This window comes from Prionailurus bengalensis, chromosome C1 (genome assembly GCF_016509475.1).
Source record: "Prionailurus bengalensis isolate Pbe53 chromosome C1, Fcat_Pben_1.1_paternal_pri, whole genome shotgun sequence".
Lineage (NCBI taxonomy): Eukaryota > Metazoa > Chordata > Mammalia > Carnivora > Felidae > Prionailurus > Prionailurus bengalensis.
The window spans coordinates 9,264,945-9,285,652 of NC_057345.1; the positions used below are offsets into that span (position 1 = coordinate 9,264,945).

The 20,708-nt window shown below is 57.5% G+C and overlaps 1 protein-coding gene across 4 annotated transcripts in view; it reads right to left on the reverse strand.

Annotated features, from left to right (window-relative positions):
* Positions 1 to 11,263: 11,263 nt before the first annotated feature.
* The window catches only part of DHRS3 (dehydrogenase/reductase 3), a 41,800-nt gene continuing 32,355 nt past the window's right edge, over positions 11,264 to 20,708 (reverse strand). For all 4 annotated transcript variants that reach the window (XM_043573790.1, XM_043573789.1, XM_043573791.1 and 1 more), the window contains 5 exons: positions 20,074 to 20,217; positions 19,246 to 19,365; positions 18,643 to 18,881; positions 13,971 to 14,096; positions 11,264 to 11,780 (listed from right to left, as the gene is read on the reverse strand). In XM_043573790.1, the coding sequence (XP_043429725.1) occupies positions 11,696 to 11,780; positions 13,971 to 14,096; positions 18,643 to 18,881; positions 19,246 to 19,365; positions 20,074 to 20,217 (714 nt within the window). In that variant the 3' untranslated portion in view covers positions 11,264 to 11,695. The remainder of the gene's footprint in view (positions 11,781 to 13,970; positions 14,097 to 18,642; positions 18,882 to 19,245; positions 19,366 to 20,073; positions 20,218 to 20,708) is intronic.

Sequence of the window (20,708 nt, forward strand, 5' to 3'; positions counted from 1 at the left end):
GTCCGCAGGGCCCATCCCCAGTAGTGCCCTTTCCACCACTTCCAGGCTCCTGATCCCCAGAAACACCAGGCGGGAGGGAGTGACTACATCTGTCCGCAGTGCCCCTTCTTGGGAACACAGCCAGCGGGGCCAGGTTCCCCACATTATTTGGCCTGAAACCAGACACATTTGTTGAACGGGAAGGATGGCTCTGAGTCCAATGGAGGAGCAGGCAGCTTCTCGAAGGCCACCGTCTGGGAGATGACATCGGCCGTGACAGAGCCCGAGGGCTCCTCCAGCCCTCCCTGCCTACAGACAGCCAAGGCCTTGCAGCAGTGCCCAGGGAAGGAGGGTACAGAGGGCAAGACCACAGCATTCAAGTTCCATCTCCTCTGGGGGGCGCGGGCCACATGTAAATGCAGAACAGGGGTGCCCCTGCTCACGCCTTCTGCCATGCTGCAGGTGCCCCCCACCCTCTCTCTGGAGAAATGAAGACTCCCAGGAAGCTCTCCTCTTCCCCAGTCCTCGGGAGGGTGGGCACTGAGTCCCCATCTCACAGAATCCAAACTGCGGCCCCCGAAGGCGAGTGTCCGAGCCCGGGCTCCGTCCAGACCACCGACCGCCATCCAAAGGGCTTGTCACTGCGCAGCCCCGTGCGGTCGCTAGGACCAGCTGGTGTCCTTGTCAGGGAAGTGGGTTGGTCTGAGCAGACAAGAAGATGATGTACCAGGAGGGCCAAGGGCAAAGCTAAGGTGGAGGCCTGGCCTCCGTCGCTGCCCCACAGCCCTGTGCTTCAGGCCGGCCCAGCTCTCTGCCTCGCCCCACACCCCTCCCTTTACAAGGATGTCTCCTCCTTAGGATCCTGACCGCAGCTCAGGTGTCACCGCCTCCGGGAAGTCTTCACTGACCGCTCCAGCCACTGTCTGATATTTGCCCCTGTGACTGCTCTGTATACTGGCCTATCTGTCCATCCACCTTCTCTCCGCTCAGCCAGCACAGGCTCCTGGCCCACCGCATTTTCTCCGTGTCCCCGGCCCCAGGCCCGGGGCCCAGCACACAGCGGGCACTCATCCCGACGTGCCCACGGAGCGAGTGAACGCCTGGCCCCTTCCGGGCCCCGTTTGTCTCCCGGCCCTGCTTACCTGTGCGCCAGGGCCGTGCATTTCTTCCAAGCTATGTGTCCAGGCTGGACGGCCACGAGAGAACAGGACAGTGGGCAGAGACGGCCTGGTGGCTGTCGTCAGGGCCCCCTCCCGCTCTTCAGCAGACTCCCCTCCTGGGGAGGGTCTTCCCGATGCCCAGGCCTTCCTCTGGCACGCACACTGTAGCCTGATGACCCATGAGGCCGCGTCTGTCCGCGGGCCCCGGCTCAGAGAAGACTCTGCTGGCTGAGGGACATACCTGCTCGTGGCACAGAGCCCGGGGCAATGGCGTTTGCTTGGGGGACCCCTTCCACGGGGAGGGCCTCTTGCCTCGCCCCCTGAAGATGGAGCTGGTCCCCTGAGGGGTGGCTCAGGCCTGAAGCAAGCCAAGAGAAGGAGGTCCGGGTAGAGGGTCCTGCCCTAAACCTGTAGGGCCATTTTCAGGGAAGACAACCTCGGCCCCGCCCCAGTAGTCCCCCGCTCCATCAGGGGCAGGTGCCGGCTGGGCCAGAATCATGGGACCCACCCAGGGTGAGAGCACCGGGTGAGGGGAGAGGAGGGCAGGGGCTGCCCCAATTCAAACTTCGGGCTGGGTCAGATCCCCAAGTTTCTGAATGAGGTGTCGGCAGCCCGGCGTCGGGCCCATGGCCTGGGAGCCTGGGGGCTCCGTCCCAACGCGCTCTCCTGGGGTGGTGGTGCTGGTGGCTGGGGGGAAGACACAGGTGACAACCCCCCCGGGGAGGTGACAGCCACGGGGCGGGAGTTGCTGCCACCTGAGTGGGTGTGGAGCAGGTTAGCTGGGTGAAAAGTTCACCGAGAGGGGAGATGTCTGTTTCCCTCGCTTAATTTATCCACTATTTGGCTAACCTTGCTCTGAACCCAGGCCCCGAGACCCCTTCCTCTCTCCCCCGCCTCCCCACTGGGCTCCCCAGCCCCCGCCGCCAGACCTCCCGCCCTGGGGGCCGAGAGGCGGGGGACACGCTGGCCTTGAAGAGGCCTCGGCCCGCGGGCCGCCCTGGGGGATCGGAGGCCGGCTGCCCGGCCAGGCAGTTTATTTATGACCCGAACCTTCCCATCCTTAGTAACCAAAATAAAGTCCGGTTGCTGTCGAGGTCCAGGCTCCCAAACGCCAGCCGTGGGCCGAGCGAGCGCTCAGAAGGCGCCCCACCCCGCCCGCCTCTGCCAAGACACTGACCTTTCCTTCAGGGGCCATCTGTCATCCTGGCCCCGGGCAGGAGCCGGACGCATGGACCAGCTGGCCGAGGAGAAGAGGCCAGCCTCCTTCCCTGGCCCGGGGGTGGCCCAGCCTTCAGTCTGTGGTGGCCTCCCCGGGGCCGGACGTCCAGACCTGCCTCGTCTTAGCCTCTTATTCCAGTCATGTGGGGGTGGGAGGAGGGGGCAGGGATGAGTGTGATGGGGGAGGGGAGTGGACAGGCATAGCAGCGACAGCCACCCCTGGCACGTGAGACACGTGGTCTCCCGAAACCCACGGGGCAGCCCGGGTTACCGCGGTGGCAGAAGGGGCCGGGGCGGCCGGAGCCACCTCCGTCGTCCTGGGAGTTGTCAGCGGCCCAACCGGCCAGCGTGGTGGTCCCCACGCTCACCTTGTCCCCCCTTTCCGTTCACCAAATCCCTTTCCGAAACTACAAAAGTGGCACGTGTGGCAGCCTCCAGTGACAACACGAGAATGCGCAAAGAAGGCACAAAGCGCTTCCTCCACTGGGTCCTTGGAAGCAGACCGCGTGCAGACGCGGTGTGGGGGGCTGGCAGGGGGGACGAGTGTGCAGTCCTAGGATCCCTCTGTGCACGGCACTGGGCAGCTGTTGACCACAGCCCCGGGGTGGGGGGCAGCCCCCAGGCCCCAAGATGCCACCGAAAGCGAACTCCCTGATCTGTCACACCTCTCCGCTCAGGGTCACCACCCTCTCTCATCTGGATTACCCAACTGCCCCCCACCTTCCACCCCTGGCCCCACAATCGGTTCCCTCTGGATCCACAAGGACCTTCCTAAAAGGCAAGGCTGATCCTGTCACTGTCCTTGGGAGGAGGGCGCAGATCCTCTCCCGGGCCCATCACAGCCTCACAGCCTCTCCAGAGCTCAGAGGGCCAGCGGCTGGCACACCCCTCCCCGCGAGCTGCTCCAACCTTCTTTCACGGCCTCGGACACTCCTCTAGCCGGACCTTTGCTCTCTGCTCCTCCTGGCGGGGCCCCCCCGCGGCCTCAGCTGACAAATCACCTCTCTGGAAGGCCCCCTCCACCCACATCCACAGGGCACATCTACGTCGTCAGCACCCCAGCCAGGCCCCTCTTCCCCGATGGGCCGCCAGCTCAGTGAGGGCCAGCCCTGCCTGTTAAGTTCACGGCTGCCACTGCTCGCCGCCTGGAGCCCCAGCGCCCGACCCCTGGTGGGCTTTTCAGAACTACTAGAAGCTGAGTGACACTGAGCGAGCAGGGCCAGGCCGGGTGCCCATTCGCTCATTTCCTGGATCCCTGCATTTCAGGGCCACAGGCCCCTGGCTTTCGGAGGGAACCACTGGCCCCCAAAGTCCTCTAGCTCCTGCCGGAGGCCAGGGAGCCAGCTCCGGCCTTCCCCCTGCCGTCTTCTCTGCCCATCTGGGGCCGTGGTGTAAGGAAGGCCGAGCCAGAGTGGGGCAGTGGTGAGCCCGGGAGATCTCCCCGTGTTCTGCAGGGCAGCCCCCAGGAAAGACTGCCAGATACGGCTGGTCGGCTGCCAAGCACTTTGAGGGCCAACTGCCCACCGGGGTGCCTGCTGACTGCCCGTCAGACGGGGCCAGAGGTCGGCAGGGGGCCGCCAACCATCTGTCACCACACTGGCCAACTGTCAGTCAGGAGAGGCCCCGGTCCTGCTCTGGGAACTCAGTACTGCCCGTGGGGCATGGCCAGCGGCATGTCAGGGAGCCCACCACTGGTCACTCTGGTGACGGCTGCTTTTGTTACCCAGAACCCTTTCTGCTTTCTCCTGGCTGGGGCACCCCACTGGACTTCTGGGGACCCAACGCCACCCCAACTCCAGTCCACGTGTTTTAACGGGCTTGATTCCCTTCCAAGCTGCCAGGACAGACGGCAGGTCTCAGGACCAGCCAATCAGAGCATTGCATTCCTCTGGCTGTTGTGATTGGGTCACAGTGGACATGTGACTCAAGTCAAGCCAACTATCACCAGTCAGAACTAACTCCGATTGACTGGGAAGATCCAGTCTCTTTCCTCTGCTGCCCTTGAGCCTGGGAGGGGGTAAGGCTGGAGCTGAGCAGTCACCTTGCGGTCACTAGAACAAGATGTTTGGGAGCAAAGCCAGCCCAGAGGATGTGGAACTGAAGGTCCTGATGGTCCTGGAAACATCGCTGGAACCCCTGGATCCAGCCATACCTGAAATCACCTATCGCTGGGCTTTCTGATTACGTGAACCAATAAATCCCCCCTTTTGCCTAAACAAGAATCATTGTGGATGGGACTCACTCAGGGAGTCTGCCAATGTCCCATGGAAGGCCATCTGCCGGTCAGGGCACCAGCTCTTGTCTGAAGTCCAGGGTGGTCCCAGGGGAACTCCTGACTAAAAGCCAGAGGCATACAGAGGTTCTACTTGTGGTTTCCCTGCTCCTGGCAGCTGAGGCGTGGCCCTGTGATCACCACTCCACCAATCAGATGCTTCCTCAGCCTTTCACTCAAATAAGTGACGCAGAGAAGTGGGTTACTGGGATTCTCTTCAGTGCTGGCCACAGCAGGGAGGGTACAGATGAGGAAACTGAGGCTCTGGCAGGTTAAGTGACCTGCCGCACAGAGCCAGGATTCAGATTTGGCTGCCTCCGAAGTCGAGCCTCAGCCCTTCTCTGAGTCCAGCCCTGGCTCCTGGTTAAGTCAGCTCCCCAGGCTGTCAGCGGGCCCTCAGCCAGGGGGGGACCCTGGATGGCTGAGGAAAATGTGGGCTGGGCCAGAGCCCCCCTGCCCACCCCCCTGTAAGCAGTCCACTGCCACAGGGAGTCCAGGGTGGGATTTGGGGACCTTTTGCCTCCTGTCAACACGCCAGGGTCGCAGAAGCTGACGTGCCCACAGCTAGCCCCGGGGTTGGGCTCTGCGCGTGGTCCCCAGTGTGACCTCCCCAGGCAGGATTCAGTTACATCACAGCGGCAGCTAGGGAACAAACACAGCTTGTGTCTTCCTCCAAGTGCTTATTTCCTTTGTCTTGTGAACATTGAAAAATGCAAGGAATGATAAGGATTTGGGGGCGGGGGGGGGGGAGGGGCGGAGCAGCCCGGAAAATTCTGCAGCGTTGGCGGAACTCACCAAGAGGGCGGCGTGAGGGAGTTTTCAAACCGAGTCCAGAGGCAGAGAAACTCAAGTGTGATGCAGGCGGCCGGAGGGGCCCAAAGCCTCCTGGATTCCCGGCTCCTGCCTGTGGGTTAAGGGCCCACCCTTGGGCGGCAGCTTCTTATCCGCTTCTGGAGCTGGTCTGTCCGTCGTCAGGCCGCTGAAGCCCCCCGGGGCCTCCTCTGCCAGCCAGTGCCCGTAGCGCCAGCTCCCGATGCTGTGGCCCGCGATGGGAACGAAACAAGAAAATGTGTGCAGACACGGGGGGGCGGTCAGCTCCTCGGGGGGCATTTGCGGCATCATCTCTGGTTGTCACAACCAGGAGGGTGAGGCGCCTGGCATCTAGTGAGTAGAGACCAGGGATGCTGCAGAACAGTCTGCAATGTACAGGACGGTCCCCCGCAGAGAAGTGTCCCCGACCGACCGAAACGTCAGCAGGGCCTCGGTGAGAAACACTGAGCCCCTGAACATAGTGCCCTGAACGTCAAATGGTAAATGTTGGTTTTACGATGCAGGGGCCCATCTGGAGTACAAGGGGAGGTGGATGGGAGAACGGGGTGTGCCCTGAGAAGGCAGCACGCCGACGGTGGCTGCCTCTGACAAAGGCCCCGTCCCTCTTCATCCAGACGGCAAATATTTACCACACCACGCACTCCTCCAGGTGCTGAGCCGGCGTGGACCGGCCCAGGTGCTCACGGAGCGTCCGGTCTGGAGGGGAAGAGACTCAGCCCGACAGAGCGAGTAAACAGAAATGGCCCGGAAGATCCTTCGAGGGTGAGGACTGGGTAAACAGGCCGCAGTAGACGCGTGCCACGCAAGAGTTTTCAGCCGTGGAAAGGCACCAACGCCCCTCGCGACTGCAGGGTGAGCCCCGAACGCGTTTGCTGAGTGAAAGAAGCCAGACGGAAAGACCACATCCTGCACGCACGTTCCCAAAGATGTTTGCGGTGGGGGCTGCATAACCCCATGCATGTATCACGGGCCACTGAATTGTACACTTTGAGCAGGTGAATCTCCATACAGCCGTTACACGTGGAAACATTAACGACGGCCCCTGCCCACCTCCGATCTGGTGAGACAGGCAATGAACGAAGTCAGGGCGAGGCTGATACGGGGGGCAGCCCGGGCCACCGTGGCCAGGGAGGGCGCCTCCCGGGAGGGCAGGTTCGCGCGTGCTGGAGAAGGGGCTGTGGGCCTGGCCACGCGGGCGGGACGAGGTAACCTTTAGCGACCTGGCGTCTAGGCTTCGGGCCCTGCAGAAATATTCCCTCGCAGCTGCTTCCATCCAGGGAAGTCAGTGACCTCGGGGTCACACAGCTGTGCACTGGTCGCCAGGCCGCCCCGCACGGGCTTCCCCAGCCAGCTAGTGTGGGATGGGGACCCTGCCTCCGAGGCCTGCCGTCCACCCAAGGGGATCCACGTGCTGAGAGCGGCTCCCCAGGAGGGCAGGGCCCATCGAGTCACACCTGGCAATGCCTTCCCAGGGGACTTCTGTGGTTATTTTCTTCCTGAGCCCCGGAGAGACTTGGGCACAAAGGGCCTGCCCAGAGCCAAGCATGGTGGGTGGGGGGTGGGGGGTGGGGGGGTAGGGGGGGAGGCGGGGGGTTGCCAGACTCCCCGGCCCTGCCCGCTGTGTCCTGGAAGATGGCAGAACCCCCTCCGATGTAGCATTTCTCTGTCTGACCCCTTTGCTCTGCCCTCCCCACGGGCCTCCCGGCCCCTGCACCTACCGCCCACGTTGGGGTCTCCTGAGCTCCAGCTTCGTTCCGCCCCAGCCTCGGAGGAGCTATAACCAGGCCTCAGGGCAGGCTGCTGTCACAGGTCAGGCTGGGCCACACCAGGCTGGTGTCCTGAGGGGCGGTTCGGTCTTGGCTAGGAGCTGTGGGAGCCAGCAGCATCACATTACCCCCCTCCCAAAGTTCCCAGAACCTCTGCACTGGACACTCATCGCTGCCCAGGAGGCAAGGAGGCAGGAACATCTTGTCCCTTCCGCAGGACAGGAAAGGTGACCTCACATGCAGGAGGGAGAAGAGCCAGTGGAACTCCAGTCTGGATCCCTCCCTGAAAATACTGGGGCCTCCTGATGCTTGGGGAGCCTCGGGCCATGGTGGGCTGGGAGAAGCTGGGTACTCAGGGATCTGCTGGTTTCCTGGAAGCTGAGGGCCTCGGGGCGGGGGGGGGGGCATGGGAGGTGAGAGGGGCAGTGGCCCCCAGGCCCAGGCTCTGTTCCACAGCACCCAGTTTAGGAGGAGAAGTGTGTTACCGAATGTTGTAAACTGGATCCCAGTATGAGGGCCCTACTGGAGGGGAACTGGGTGACTGGGGTGCCCACAGGCGGTTCCCAGCCTTCTTTCTGTGCCGCCGGACACCGTCGTCACCCCCTGCTTTGCTCGAAGTCAGGAGTGACTGCATATCGATATTCTCTTCACAAACATAGACCTCTGGGCTCTTATGAATGGTCCCCTTTCTGAAAATCAGAGAAGCCTCCTCAGTGGGAGAAGTTCCAGATGCACGATGGTGGAGGGACAGCACCCCACAGCGGCCCCTCCCTGACCCTGGGCCCCCGTCCTCCCACCTGCAAGCATTTTGTTCCCTCTGTGCTGCACGACACTCACGCAGCAGGATTCATTTATTTGTAACCTGGTTCCCCCTTTTGTCCCCCATCACACTGGGACATCTCCAGGGGCATGATGAGAAGGGCTCAGAAGGGGGACAATCTGGGGTAGGGCTGAGCCCGTGATCAGCCCAGGAGCTTTCTGTCATCCGGGTCCCTTCCGGCCATTGGTTTGGCCTGGGAAGAAGAGACTCCACTTCCCAAATCGTTCTGGCCGTAGGAGTGGGGCTGTGGCCACAGGATTCAACTCTTGGCCACTCGCCAGGCCAGATAACCAGGTCCCTGGAACCCTGCCAGGATGGGCTCGGGTCTGGCGCCTCCCTGGGCTTGGTGCCCACCTCCACTCTGATTCTCTTTGGAGATAGGGAGGGGCCCCCGGCATGACAACTAGGTCATTTCCCAGGGCCTGAGCCTCCTCTGCAGGGTTGGCATGCCCTGTCCTGCCCCTCAGGGGTCAGGAAGTCAGAGTTCAGTGTTTGTCACTCTCATTGGCTTGGCTAAGCTCAGGGACAGAATTAGATCTCCTCCCTCACGCTCAAGGCTTTCCAAGCACCCAGACCATTCTGGGGGAGGGACCAGGATAGGGCCTCCTGGGAATCTGCCCAAGGCTTTTTCCCTGGTTCCTCTGGGAAGAGATCCAGAGAAAGACTGAAAAGTGTCCCAGCAGAGAGGGAGGGGTCGGGGTGGGACCAGGCCCTGCCTGGCTGTCAGGAGAAGCCCCGGGGGCTCTGGGAAGATGTGAGGTCCCACTGCAGCCAAGCCAATTCCATTCTCACGAAGCCCTTGTCGGGCGGGATGGGGGGCAGGGGGCGGCGCTGGCTGGCCCTGTCACTCCCAGAGTCCACTCAGAGCCCTGGGATCCTCACTGTGTTCCTGGCCTGCAGGTCACATGCAATTTCGTGGAAACTTCAGGAGTCCGATTCCCTCCAAAAGGTTGGCCTGGAGCCAGCTGTAACCTCAGAAATCTGCTTGCCACTCAAGGATGATCACAAAAGGGGCAGTTGAACTGGACACTCACTAGCTCAGTAGACAGGATCCCCACTTCTTCCTCCTCATCCATCCCTGCCTACGAAGATGTGCCCCCCACCCGGAACCTGTCTCCCTTGAGAGCCAGTGACAGACATCTGGCTGTGGTTCTGGGACAGCAGAGGGGGCAGGCCAAGCCCATGGACATTCCGAGCCTGACCTCACTGGGCTGGCAAGGGTACCAGGGGGACACCGTTAGCAGCTTTCTCCCCCCCACCCCCAACACTTTGTGACACATGTCCTCAAGCACCAAAATGAAGGTGATGAGTCTCTTGCCGGTGTGATGGGTCTTGTAGCTCAGAGCCAGGTTCAAATTCTGCCTCTGGTCTTTACCAGCCCTACGAACCCGGGCACGCGATCTCCCTGCTCCGAGCCTGTTTTCTCGCCTACAAAACGATCTTTCCAAAACCACCCCCACCAAAAGGCCAGTGCTTCTTTGGGGCTCCGCTCAGGGCCCGGTGTGAAGCACTGAGAGGCCACCACATCCCTGGGCGGCATCTATCGGCCTCCCTCCATCCCCTGCCTACATTTCACTTTTTCCTTATGTTCTACCGACGACTTCCACGGCGTGGCACATGGCATAATAGTTCAAAATTACGGACCACTCTTCCAGGGGGATTGTATGGCCAGCCACACCCACGGCCGTCTGGACCACGTGACCTGTTCTGGCCAATGAGCTGTGAGCGGAAGTGACATCCCTTGTTTCCAGGCAGAAACTTTCAGAGCCGATGCCGGGTGGCCAGGCGTGTCTACTACCTCTGCCATAAGACATCGTCCCAGATGTTGGCTCCTCTCTCGGCCAGGCTCCCAGCGCAAAGAGGACACAGAGCAGAGCTGTAGCCACCCTTGAAGGACAAGTGGCAATCTTAAGACAAGCCTCCGTTGTTGAAGGGATGACACCTGGGGTCATATCCTGGCTGATACACATTGTGGCTGCTGGAAGGGCTTCCTGAGAGCTGCTGCCTGGTGCAATGGATGATTCACTGTTAGAATGTGATGCTCTTGACTTGGCGGCCACTTGGCAGGTACTACACGAGCAGCGGATGTGACCGTGACTTGGCGTTTCTGCACACAGATCTGACAACAGTCTGAGCTCCGAGATTAATCTGCTAACGTGAGTTGTGTGGAAACGCTGGCCTTAGCACGTGGGAGGCTCTTCCATTGGATTCGTGGCCTGTGACCGTCTTCACCTCTGGGGAACCACTGCCTGTTCCCCTCCCTGCTCCTGGCCACCCACCAGCAAGAACCATGTGCACGGAGGCCATTGTCCACCTGTGCCCCTGCCAAGGTCAGGTTTACTAAGCTTGCTGCAGCAGGGAAGAGCATACACCAGGCGAACCAGGGGGCGGCTCTCCCCACGTCTCCTTGGCCGTGATTTTCCCCGTTGACTGAGCCCGGGTCTGTTGTGCCATTCCAAACCTCCTCGTTCTTTGCCATTCCACTTCTTCTTCTTTTAATGCTTATTTATTTTTCAAGGAGAGAGAGACAGAGCGTGAGCAGGGGAGGGGCAGAGAGAGAGGGAGACACAGAATCCGAAGCGGGCTCCAGGCTCCGAGCCGTCAGCACAGAGCCCGATGCGGGGCTCAAACCCACAAACTGCGAGATCATGACCTGAGGCGAAGTCGGCCGCTTAACCGACTGAGCCACCCAGGTGCCCCTTTGCTGTTTCACGTCTATCCCCTGAGGTCCAATCTGGGTCAGGGGCCTGTAGCACCCTCCTAACACTGGTCTTAATGATGGTGGTCTTCAGAATGTTGGCCTCTCAGCAACACTGCCCTCTCAGTACCCAGTCATGCTCAGTAGACAGTGGGTACTCACTAAGGACTGGTCCTCTCCTGAGTTGGTTGCTTTGTGCTGGTGGGGCTGTGGCAGAGCAGAGGGCAGCTCTCCGCAGACCAGTTCGTCAAGGTCGTATCAGGGAACTGGATGGGGGTGCAACGTGTCCCCCAACTCATGGCTGTTGGGAGGGCCTGGCAGAAGCCGCAAGGAACCGTGTACCCCAGGCTCGGGCTCCAGTACCTTTCGCCACCTCTGCCCTCTTCTCACCCGCTCCACTCCTGGCAGCTGGGGACCCCAAGCAGAACAACTGTCTCTTAAAGATGGGGTTTTGTGGTTGGGATCAGTCCCTTCCCGAATGGCAAGGACCAGGGGGTTCAGGGATTTCAGCAAAAGAACTCGCAAAAACCATGTCTTTATTTATCATTCCTGCCATACAACCAGTTTGCACAAGCTGAGGATGGGTGGATTTTGCAAAGAAAAGAGCATCTGGGTATAGACCCTCCTGGAAACAGTCTAAACACACTGCTAAGGCTGGTTAGACTCGAGAAGCAATTTAACAATAAACTCTACAGAATTAGACATGTATGAAAGTGTCAAGGTGGCTGCTGGCTGGTTTCTTGCCTCCCCATGGGGGTCAGAGTTACGCCCATCAGTCCTGTGCAAAGGTCCTGGGGCTGGCCTGGGGGTTCACCCGGATTCTTCCTGGGGACAGGAACAGTCCCACTCACCCAGCAGAAGTGTGCCAAGGGACAGGCGCATGGGGGTGTGCCCACGTGCCGTGGCCCCCTCAGGTTCCGTGGCTTTCAAGCACGTCTCTGCATCCTGCCTTTATGTCCTCCCTTTGAAAGTGTTCATGCAGGTATAGGTTCCTGAGAATTTGTGGATCTCCTCCAGTGCAGCCTGTGGTAGTATGCTGGGGGAGTGGGGAGGGAGAAAAGAAGAGGGTCAGTGGGGGCACCAGCCACCAGGTCATAGTAGAGCAATGGTTCCCATAAGCTGCCCCAGCCCTCTCTCCAAGACACAAGGAAGGGCTTTCAAGTAAGTGGATAAACAATGTTTCCGAGGTAAAGGTAAAGGTGGCTGGTAGAAACAAACTTTCAAAACCACATTCTTAGCATTTTGGAGCCAATAGGTATCTGGGAGATCAATTCCCTCCACGAGCCACTCATTCAACAAATATTTGCTGTGTGGGATTGAGGAGTTAGGCAGGTACCACCTCCTCCAGGGAAACTTCCCAGATTCACCCCCAGGCCTCTCCTTGGGCTTCCCAAGCCCCTGTGCTTCCCCAACGGGCCCTGGGGTGGGGGTGGGGGGGGGTCCTCGCTGTTTCCTTAGCAAACCCATGCCTGGAAGATACCTCATCTCTGATCCTGGCCTGCAGTGTGGGGCTCGGCATAGAGAGGGCCCCAGTCCATTTGCTGAATCAAGTTGAAGGGCCCTGGACCACCCCAGGTGTGGGATGGGAAAGGCTCACTTCCAGCCAGAGCAATTTGGAAGTCTCCCTGGGGGCGTGGTTGTTCTGGAGTTGAGCTTGTAAAGGTTTCTCTTGGGGAAAGTGACAAGGGGGTGCAGTGCAGGGGTTGGGGGTGGGAGGTGGAAAACTAGTGGAAGATAGAACAGGAAATGTAGGCTGTGGGCTCACTGTGGAAAGCACTGAGATGTTCTAGACAAACCAGCTTTTTCCTAGAATGTTCGGAAAGTCTTCTAAGAAGCTCCCCAAGGTGGGGGGGGGGGGATGGCAGCCCCATCCTGGTGAGGACATGAGGCTCTACCCTCCTAGGGGCTCCCAGAGGCAGCCAAGGGCATGTCAGAGCCTCAGTCAGGATGGACTAAGGGAGGCAAAGATGTGGCCCGATGAGGAAGCTTCTGGGCCCGCGGCTGGAGCCAATCCTCAGCTGTAGACACACAGCCAGAGGGGAGCCCGCGTTCCTGGGAGCTGATGTCTGATGAAGGTACTCGGGCGCTTCACTTCCTGGAAAGGCCTTTCAGGTCAGAGGGGTCGGTGAGCTGGGGGTTCGAGGCGGCAGATGGCTGGAGGCCCAGAGGAACCAGGGTCCACGGTCGCTGGGGCTCCAGGGTCGAAGCTCTCCCTGACGCCCTGTGTGCAGCTGGGCACCTAGAATGGCCCCTTCATTGTGGGACCAGGATGGGCAGGGTGTGCTGCTCAAAGTCTAGAAAGTTCTAGGAAATGTGATGCTGGGCCAATTCTGAAGGAGGATGCTCTCTTCTTGAAAGCCTACCTCCTGAGGTAGTCTGTTCTGGTACCTCCCACCTGACTAGTCCTGGGGCGTTTCTGTGAGTCCCAAACATTGCAAACCCTGTTTCCCCCCATTAGACTGAACTTCCTGAACACGGGGGCCAAGTACTGGTCCCGGGAACAATGGTTCTCAAAGTGTGGCCCAGGAACCCTTGGGGGGGGGGTACCCGAAATCTCTTCAGAGGTTCAACTGGTTTTGTAATAACCCCAAGACATATTTGCCTTCGCACACTCTTCTCTCACAGCATGCAGCTGAGTTTTCTGGAGGCTCCGTGACATGTGACATCATAGCCGATCAAAATCAGAAGCAGATATAAGAAATCCAGTTGTCTTCAATTAAGTCAGGCAATAGAGAAAGAACTTCCCCCAAATGCAAAACAACACCATTCTTCCTACTCCGTCTTTTTTGGAAAATACACTTTTTATAAAAATATCATATTTATAACAAGGTATGGATTTATTACCGCTGCCTATCAATCAATCAATCAATCAATATTTTAAATCTAAACACATACATAAATGTTGTAACAATTTTTCTCAGTTTTAATTTCTCATACAGTTACTAATAATAGATACGACACATCAAAAAAGGTCCCTGGCTTCTTCTAGTTCAGATCGTAAAGGAGTCCTGAGACCAACGCTTTTGAGAACCACTGCTCCCTACGAAGTGTGGGAAGTCCCCGGGACACAGGTCACCACTGCTGGTTTTCTTGCCCACAGCAGACATGAGTAATCGATCACATGTGTATTTTCTCCTCCTGCCGCCTCTTCCCCGCCAGCATTCACCAGCGGAAGGGGAAACAGCCAGCGTGAACGTGACCCAGAACTTTCTCCCCCAGCCCGTACCTTTTCAAGATAATGAGGGCATGCATCGTCCACGGGAGAAGGAGGAGGGCCTGATTCAGCTGCACGGCTTCCACCGTCCTCCGGGCCACAGTCTCCGGCTTCAGCGGGGGGAAGAGGTTGGGGAACCTGGTACAGGAAGAGACAATATGGGTTTCTCCTAGAGAAGCACGCACTTCTGCTGACCATCTCCGTGGCTAACATCCGCGGGCCGTCCCTCTGGCTTTTCCTGTTTGGGAGACTCGAGTCCCCTTTGGAATATTCTCCCCGCCCCTGCCTGCTTCCCCAGAAATGTCGGGAGTTCCTCCTTCCCCTTCTTCCCAGTGGGTCTCGCCTGGAGAATGGAGGTCTTGTAGCCCACCCCCCGGGAACCATTCTTCAAAACGCTTCCTTTAAAATGTCTTTTAAAATGTCACCCAGGGGCGCCTGGGTGGCTCAGTCGGTCAGGCATCCAACTCTTGATTTTGGTTCAGGTCATGATCTCACGGTTCATGAGCTCGAGCCCCATGTTGGGATCTGCACTGACAGTGTGGAGCCTGCTTGGGATTCTCTCCCTCTCTCTGCCCCTCCCCTGCGCGCGCTCTCCCTCTCTCTCAAGATAAATAAACATTAAAAAAAGTACTAACATGTCACTCAGATCCTGCTGCTGCCTGGCTCAGACCCTCTTCCAGCACTGTCCTGGGCCCTGCCCACTGCCTGACCTCTCTCCCTTGTCACTCTGCTCCTGAAATCCAGGCCAACCTTTCTGTTTCTGTCGCTTCAGCTCCCTGCCATCTCAGGGCCTTTCGCCAGCTGTCCCACCAGGGAGGGTTCTCGGCCCATCCTCTCTGGGTGGCCTCTGATCTCCTCCCCCTGCTAATTTCCTTGACCACATTTACCACGTGGCCTTGCCTGTCTGCTTGTTTGCTTGTCCGTGGCCTGTCTCCCCTGTCAGACTGTGAGTGCCACAAGGGCAGAGGTCTGGTCGGTCTTGCTCCCTGTTTTAGCCCCCGGTGTGCAGTGCCTGGCATATAGTGGGTGCTCAATAAACGCTTCGCTGAACCGATGAACCCGGAACAACTTGCTGCTCCCCGAATGTGCCCTGCTCGGCCCGTCTGGAGGTGGGGGTCTGCTGGGAATGCCCTTCTCTGCCCCGCTTGCTGGTCCCCTCCTTGATTCATTGATTCACTGAGCTGGTCAAACATTTACAGAGTGCCTTCCACGGGGTTGGTAAATGAATGAATGATTGAATAAGCGGGCACCAGGGAGCTTTCTCGTGCCTGTTCAGTGGCCTCTAACCTGAGCCCCGCACAGTGACAATGCTCCCTGTCAGGCCTGAGCTAAATCCAACAGGCACCATTTGCTCCAATTCATAGAGAAGGGAGCTGAGGCTCTGGGGAGATGGTAGGGCCCTAAGGGCTCAAGCCAGGCCAGCATGAGCCCCGGGCCAAAGCTCTGTCCCCCTCCTCACTTGCAGCTTGTCCTCCCATCCTTGGTGGGCCTGTAGGCGCAGGGCTGGCCTTGATCCCACGAAGTGCTTGTGCTCAGGTACCAGGAGCACTTAGGGTGATGAACCTCTTGGAGCTGATGTCACCTTGGGCAAAGGCAACTCTTGGGACCCCAGCACGGGCCCGGTTGGTCTCAGAGAACCCATGGATCTCCCCCCACACCCTCCTGGCCACGAGCTTCCTCTGCTATCTTAATGTGCAGCTAAGGTGCTCACAGCCCTGCAGTCTGGAAGGACGGCCACCGGGAGCCTGCAGAGATGAATGTGTTGATGAGCCCTATAGACATGGCGGACAGTCTGGTTTTCCAGCCACGACCAGGGCCCGGCCTACTTGCTATGCAGGGGAAGGGAAGACAGGATGGATAGGGCCAAGCTCTGTGGGGACAGGGGGGCCCTTCCTAGCAAGACCCCTGCAGGGGAGCCTGACAGAGGAGGCCGGCGCGTCTGCTGGAGGGACTTTCTCCTTTCCCTCCTGGTGGGTGGGATGGGTATATAGGGAGCTATTACTCCCACGGAGGCCATGCGGACTTGCAGAATAAGCGAGTTCGGCCCATGTCCATCTGTGTGGCCCTGGGCAAGTAGCTTCGCTCCTCTGAGCCTCAGTTCCCACGTCTATGAAGTGCGGACAAGAGCTCCTTCACGGGGTTGCTGAGGGCCACGTATAGCAGCGTTTGTAAAGTGGCTGTTGCGGCTGGGACATGGAACAAGATCAATAAATAGCAACTTGCAAACAACAGCACCTACATGGCCGTTCTTGCCAGAAAACCCATCAGTTTTGTCCTAAACATCTGTCTCTACCTCCTTTTAATGCTGGGAAGCTGTTAATCATGGTTGGACAGGAAACCAATGCTTCTCTTCTCTTTCTTTCTTTCTTTCTTTCTTTCTTTCTTTCTTTTCTTTTAGGGAATGGAAGTTGTTTACACATCAGTCAACCTTTTATGACCCTTCCCCCCAAACCTCGGGGCTCACCTGCACAACCACAGGTAACTAACCTTCCCCTAGTGCTTACTACGTGCCAGGCAGGCTAGATGAGTCACATCTAGGAGCTCAGCTAAGCTGTGAAGAAGGTACACTTTCAATCCCTTCTTAAAGATGAAACCAAGGCATAGAAAAGCCGAGTCACCTGTCCAAGGTCACACACAGCTGGGATTTGGTCCTTGGCTGTTTGGGCCCAACCTCTGAACCACTGTAGAAAAATGTCGCCTTTCCTTGAAGTGATAGAGAGGAAACGGCCAGAAGATGAGACAGGAACACCACGCGAGAGGTCTGCTGATGTCCTGCCTACTTCTGTGCCCTGGAGCCCACCTGAAACCCAGGATTGCCCTTGCTGCTCTTCCGTCCAATAGGCATTTACTGAGCACCTCCTGTATACCCAGAAGAAAAGAAACTGGCCCAAAGTTGTATGGGGGGCCGGCAAGCCAATAGGGAACATCAACGGTCATTAATCCCACCTCCTCTAAATACAGAATCCGTGATCATCTGCATGTGAGTCAGGTGGAAATGTGGATTTCTGTGGCACACGAAAGGTATGATCTGATAGGAAGATTAATCACATCTGCGTTCATGGAGATGTTCACTGTCAGTTAAGGACAGAAAGAGCAGCCGTTCATTACTGAACATCTAGCATGCCGGGCTTTGCACCAGATGCCTCACATGTATTATTTGTAATCCTCCCAAAGATCCCCGAGGGAAATATTATTTCCACTGTTTTACAGATGAGCAAAGTAAAGTATACAGAGGTAGCAAGACTGACTCAAGGTTTCACAAGTGTAGAGAAGGAGGGATGACCAAACCAGTCTCAGTAATAACAACCAAGGGGGACTGAGTGATTCCCACATGGCTCGTGCTGTGCTAAATGCTTTCCACCAGCTGTCTCATTAAATTCTCACGGTGAACCTCCACGCCATCTTCGTGTGTGGAAGAACCTGTTGTGTATAATTTAGAAGGCAAATCTGTTATTATATGCTGCATTGCAAAAGCAAGGAAAGTAGCTGTTGGATAATTCCCCATTGTCACCTGTCTCTAACTTTGTGCCCCTTCATGACTGTACATCATTAGAGCACCATTATTGGGGACTTACTATAGACACATGCAGTGTTCCATGCCAGATCCCATTTTATCCTTATCACAGAACCCTAGACGTGGACATCCTCATCGTCTCGTTTTATTTTATTTTAACATTTACTTATTTTTGAGAGAGAGAGCATGAGCAGGGAAGGGACAGAGAGACAGGGAGACAGAGGATCCAAAGTGGGCTTGATGGGGCTCTGCGCTGACAGCAGCAAGCCCGATGTGGGGCTCGAATTCATGAGCTGTGAGATCACGACCTGAGCCAAAGTCGGGCGCTCAACTGACTGAGCCACCCAGCCACCCCACTCACCTTCCTATTTTACCGATGAGCAATGAAGGCTACAGTGGGAACTAATTGGACCCAGGGTCAGATGGTACAATACAGGTATAAGTGACTCAGCACCACAGGTGGCTGGCTCCAAAGCATGAGCTCTCAACCAATAGTTCCCATTCCCCTGGAGTCCCATTGGCCTGGAGGACAGGGGGTTGGGCTTCAGTCTTTCTTTAAATTGAGCTATAATTTGAATACATATAATTATGCACATAATTTGCATAAAAAGTTGAAATAAATCTTAAGTGTATGGCATGATTAATTTTTACCTATGTAACTGCCACTTGGATTGGGAAGAGAGAGCATTTTAAAATATTCTAGAAAGTTCCTTTGTGCTTCCTCCCAGGCTATGTCCCCGCCCCTCCAGAGATGGCCACTATTCTAATGTCTATCACCTTGGCCTGGTTTTGCCTGTGCTAGAGTTTCCTGTAATGCCTTCATGCAGAAGTCACTCTTTGAAAGCGTCTGGCTTCTTTTGCTCAACGTAATACTTTTGAGATTGATCCATGCTGCTCATGTGTTAACACTGTTCTCTTGGGGAGTATTCCACTGCGCGCATGTGCACTGATACTTTGTAAGAGCTCCCTGACCTGAGAAGCAAGACCCTAAGCCACTACAGTGTCCCACGGCCTTGCACATAGAGAATCGGGTATGAGACCACAAAGCCAAACAGAAGGGGCTTCCGCGATATTTTTAAATTTTAGCTCTCTCTGTGCATACTAAGCACGTCCCTGGTCCGATCCGCTGTGGGACTTGGCTTAAGGGAGGGGAGTCCCCCACTCACTGACCTGACCCTCATACCCTGGAACATCTCGGTGCTGGTGTGGAAGGGCAGCACGGTGGTGGCACTGACTCCTGGACAGTCCAGCAGCCCCAGGGTCAGGCTCTCCATGAAGGCGAAGGCCGAGGCTTTGGACGTGCAGTAGTCGATGGCACCAGGGATGGCAGACAGCGCCAGCACGGAGTTGAGACACACGATGTGGCCGTTCTGCAGCTCCAGCATGCGCGGCAGGAAGGCCTTGGTGGTCTGAGGGTGGGTGGGAGGTCAGTGTGGAGCTGCCGCGGGCTCCAGCGGCCCCTCTGAAACCTCTTCTGGGGAGCACGACCACCCCGGGCACGGGCACCACTCCATGACTGAGCTCTCCTGGGACGGGAGGGGAGGGGGACGAGGCCCGCCCACCACAGGGCACCGAGCTCCGCATTTCTGTACGTCCAGATGTCTCCGGGGGCTGGGCGGTCATTGCTCTTATCTGGCCACCTTGCCTCCGGACATCCCCCTGGCCTGAGCCCAAGCCCCGGTGAGCCTCTCCCCACCCCCCTACAGCAGCCTGGAGGGCAGGAACACGTCACTGTCACGCCCAGGGCCGGCTGTGGCCCAGGACGGCCCTTACCCAGAACTGGCCCAGGGTGTTGATGTGCTGGGACTTGAGAAGGGCGTCATCGTCACTGTCCATCAGGCTCTTCCCGTGGACCACGGCAGCATTGTTCACCAGGATGGTGATGTCGCCCACCTGTGGGCAAGGGGGCCGCGGGGCTGTTAGGGCAGCCGGTCCCGGTGGCCTGCACCCACAGGGGCGGGGCCTGCCCCCTCGACACCGGCTGTGTGCCCCTGGACAGCCACATCATCTCTCTGAGCCTCAGTCTGGATTTGTGAGATGGAGCTGATGGCCGTACCGGGGTTGATCTGAGGGTCAGAAATACTTCGTGGCACACAGCATGTTTACGATAAATGAGGTTATTGCTACACAGAAGCACTTAACATTTACCACGGGCTAGATAGCAAACAGGATGGGTTTTGCTTTTGCGGAGGTCACTGATACATTCACCGTGAACAGATGGCTGGAGTCAGGAGGAAGATCCTCCCAGAGGGCGATGGGACTTTTGCCCCCGAGAAACTCACAAGGTTTCTTCCAAAGGGGACAACAGGTGATTACTTCTGTTATGTAATCAAGCCACACACCTAATCCCTGCCCCAAAGAACACACGCACACACATACACACACACACACACACACACGCATGCACGTATACACTCACGCACACGGACATGCACACACAGCTTGGGCCAACTTCCGGGACAGTCCCCAGACATGCCCCCAAAACAGCCATTTTGCCATTCGCAACGCTCTCTCCCAGGCCAGGCAGGTGAGAGAATGTTCTCTTTGGCTATTGTGTCTTGTGTCCAGCCGAACTCGGGACAGACCCTCCTGGGCACTTACCTTCTCCCGGACAGCTTTGGCCGTCTGGTATACCTCCTCCCGGTTGCCTACATCACAGATGAAGTAGTGGCACTCGGTGCCCATCTGCCGAATCTCCTCTGTCGTCTCTTTCAGGCATTTCTCAGTCCGGCCCCAGAGAACGATCTGGAAGGAGAGGATGGCAACACCAAACAGGTGGTGATTAAATGACCCATCGTAATTCAATGGTGGGCAATGGAAATTCAGCAGTTTGCCCGAGTAATTGGCAAGTCAAGTAGCTAGCCTCCCCGATTGCATCCAACAACGGCACGCCAAGCACATTAACAATACGACTTTCTGAACCGAACGGACAGTTACTGAGCCCATTTACGACCAGTCGACGGATGCATTATTTACAAGTCTCTCTTAATGTTTATTTATTTTTGAGAGAGAGACAGAGACAGAACATGAGTGGGGAGGGGCAGCGAGAGAGGGAGACACAGAATGTGAAGCAGGCTCCAGGCTCTGAGCTGTCAGCACAGAGCCCGACACGGGGCCAGAACTCACAGACTGCGAGATCATGACCTGAACCGAAGACACTGAACCAACTGAGTCACCCGGGCTCCCACACAAGTCTTTCTTACACATTCCTTTCCACAGGACACCTCCCACCAACA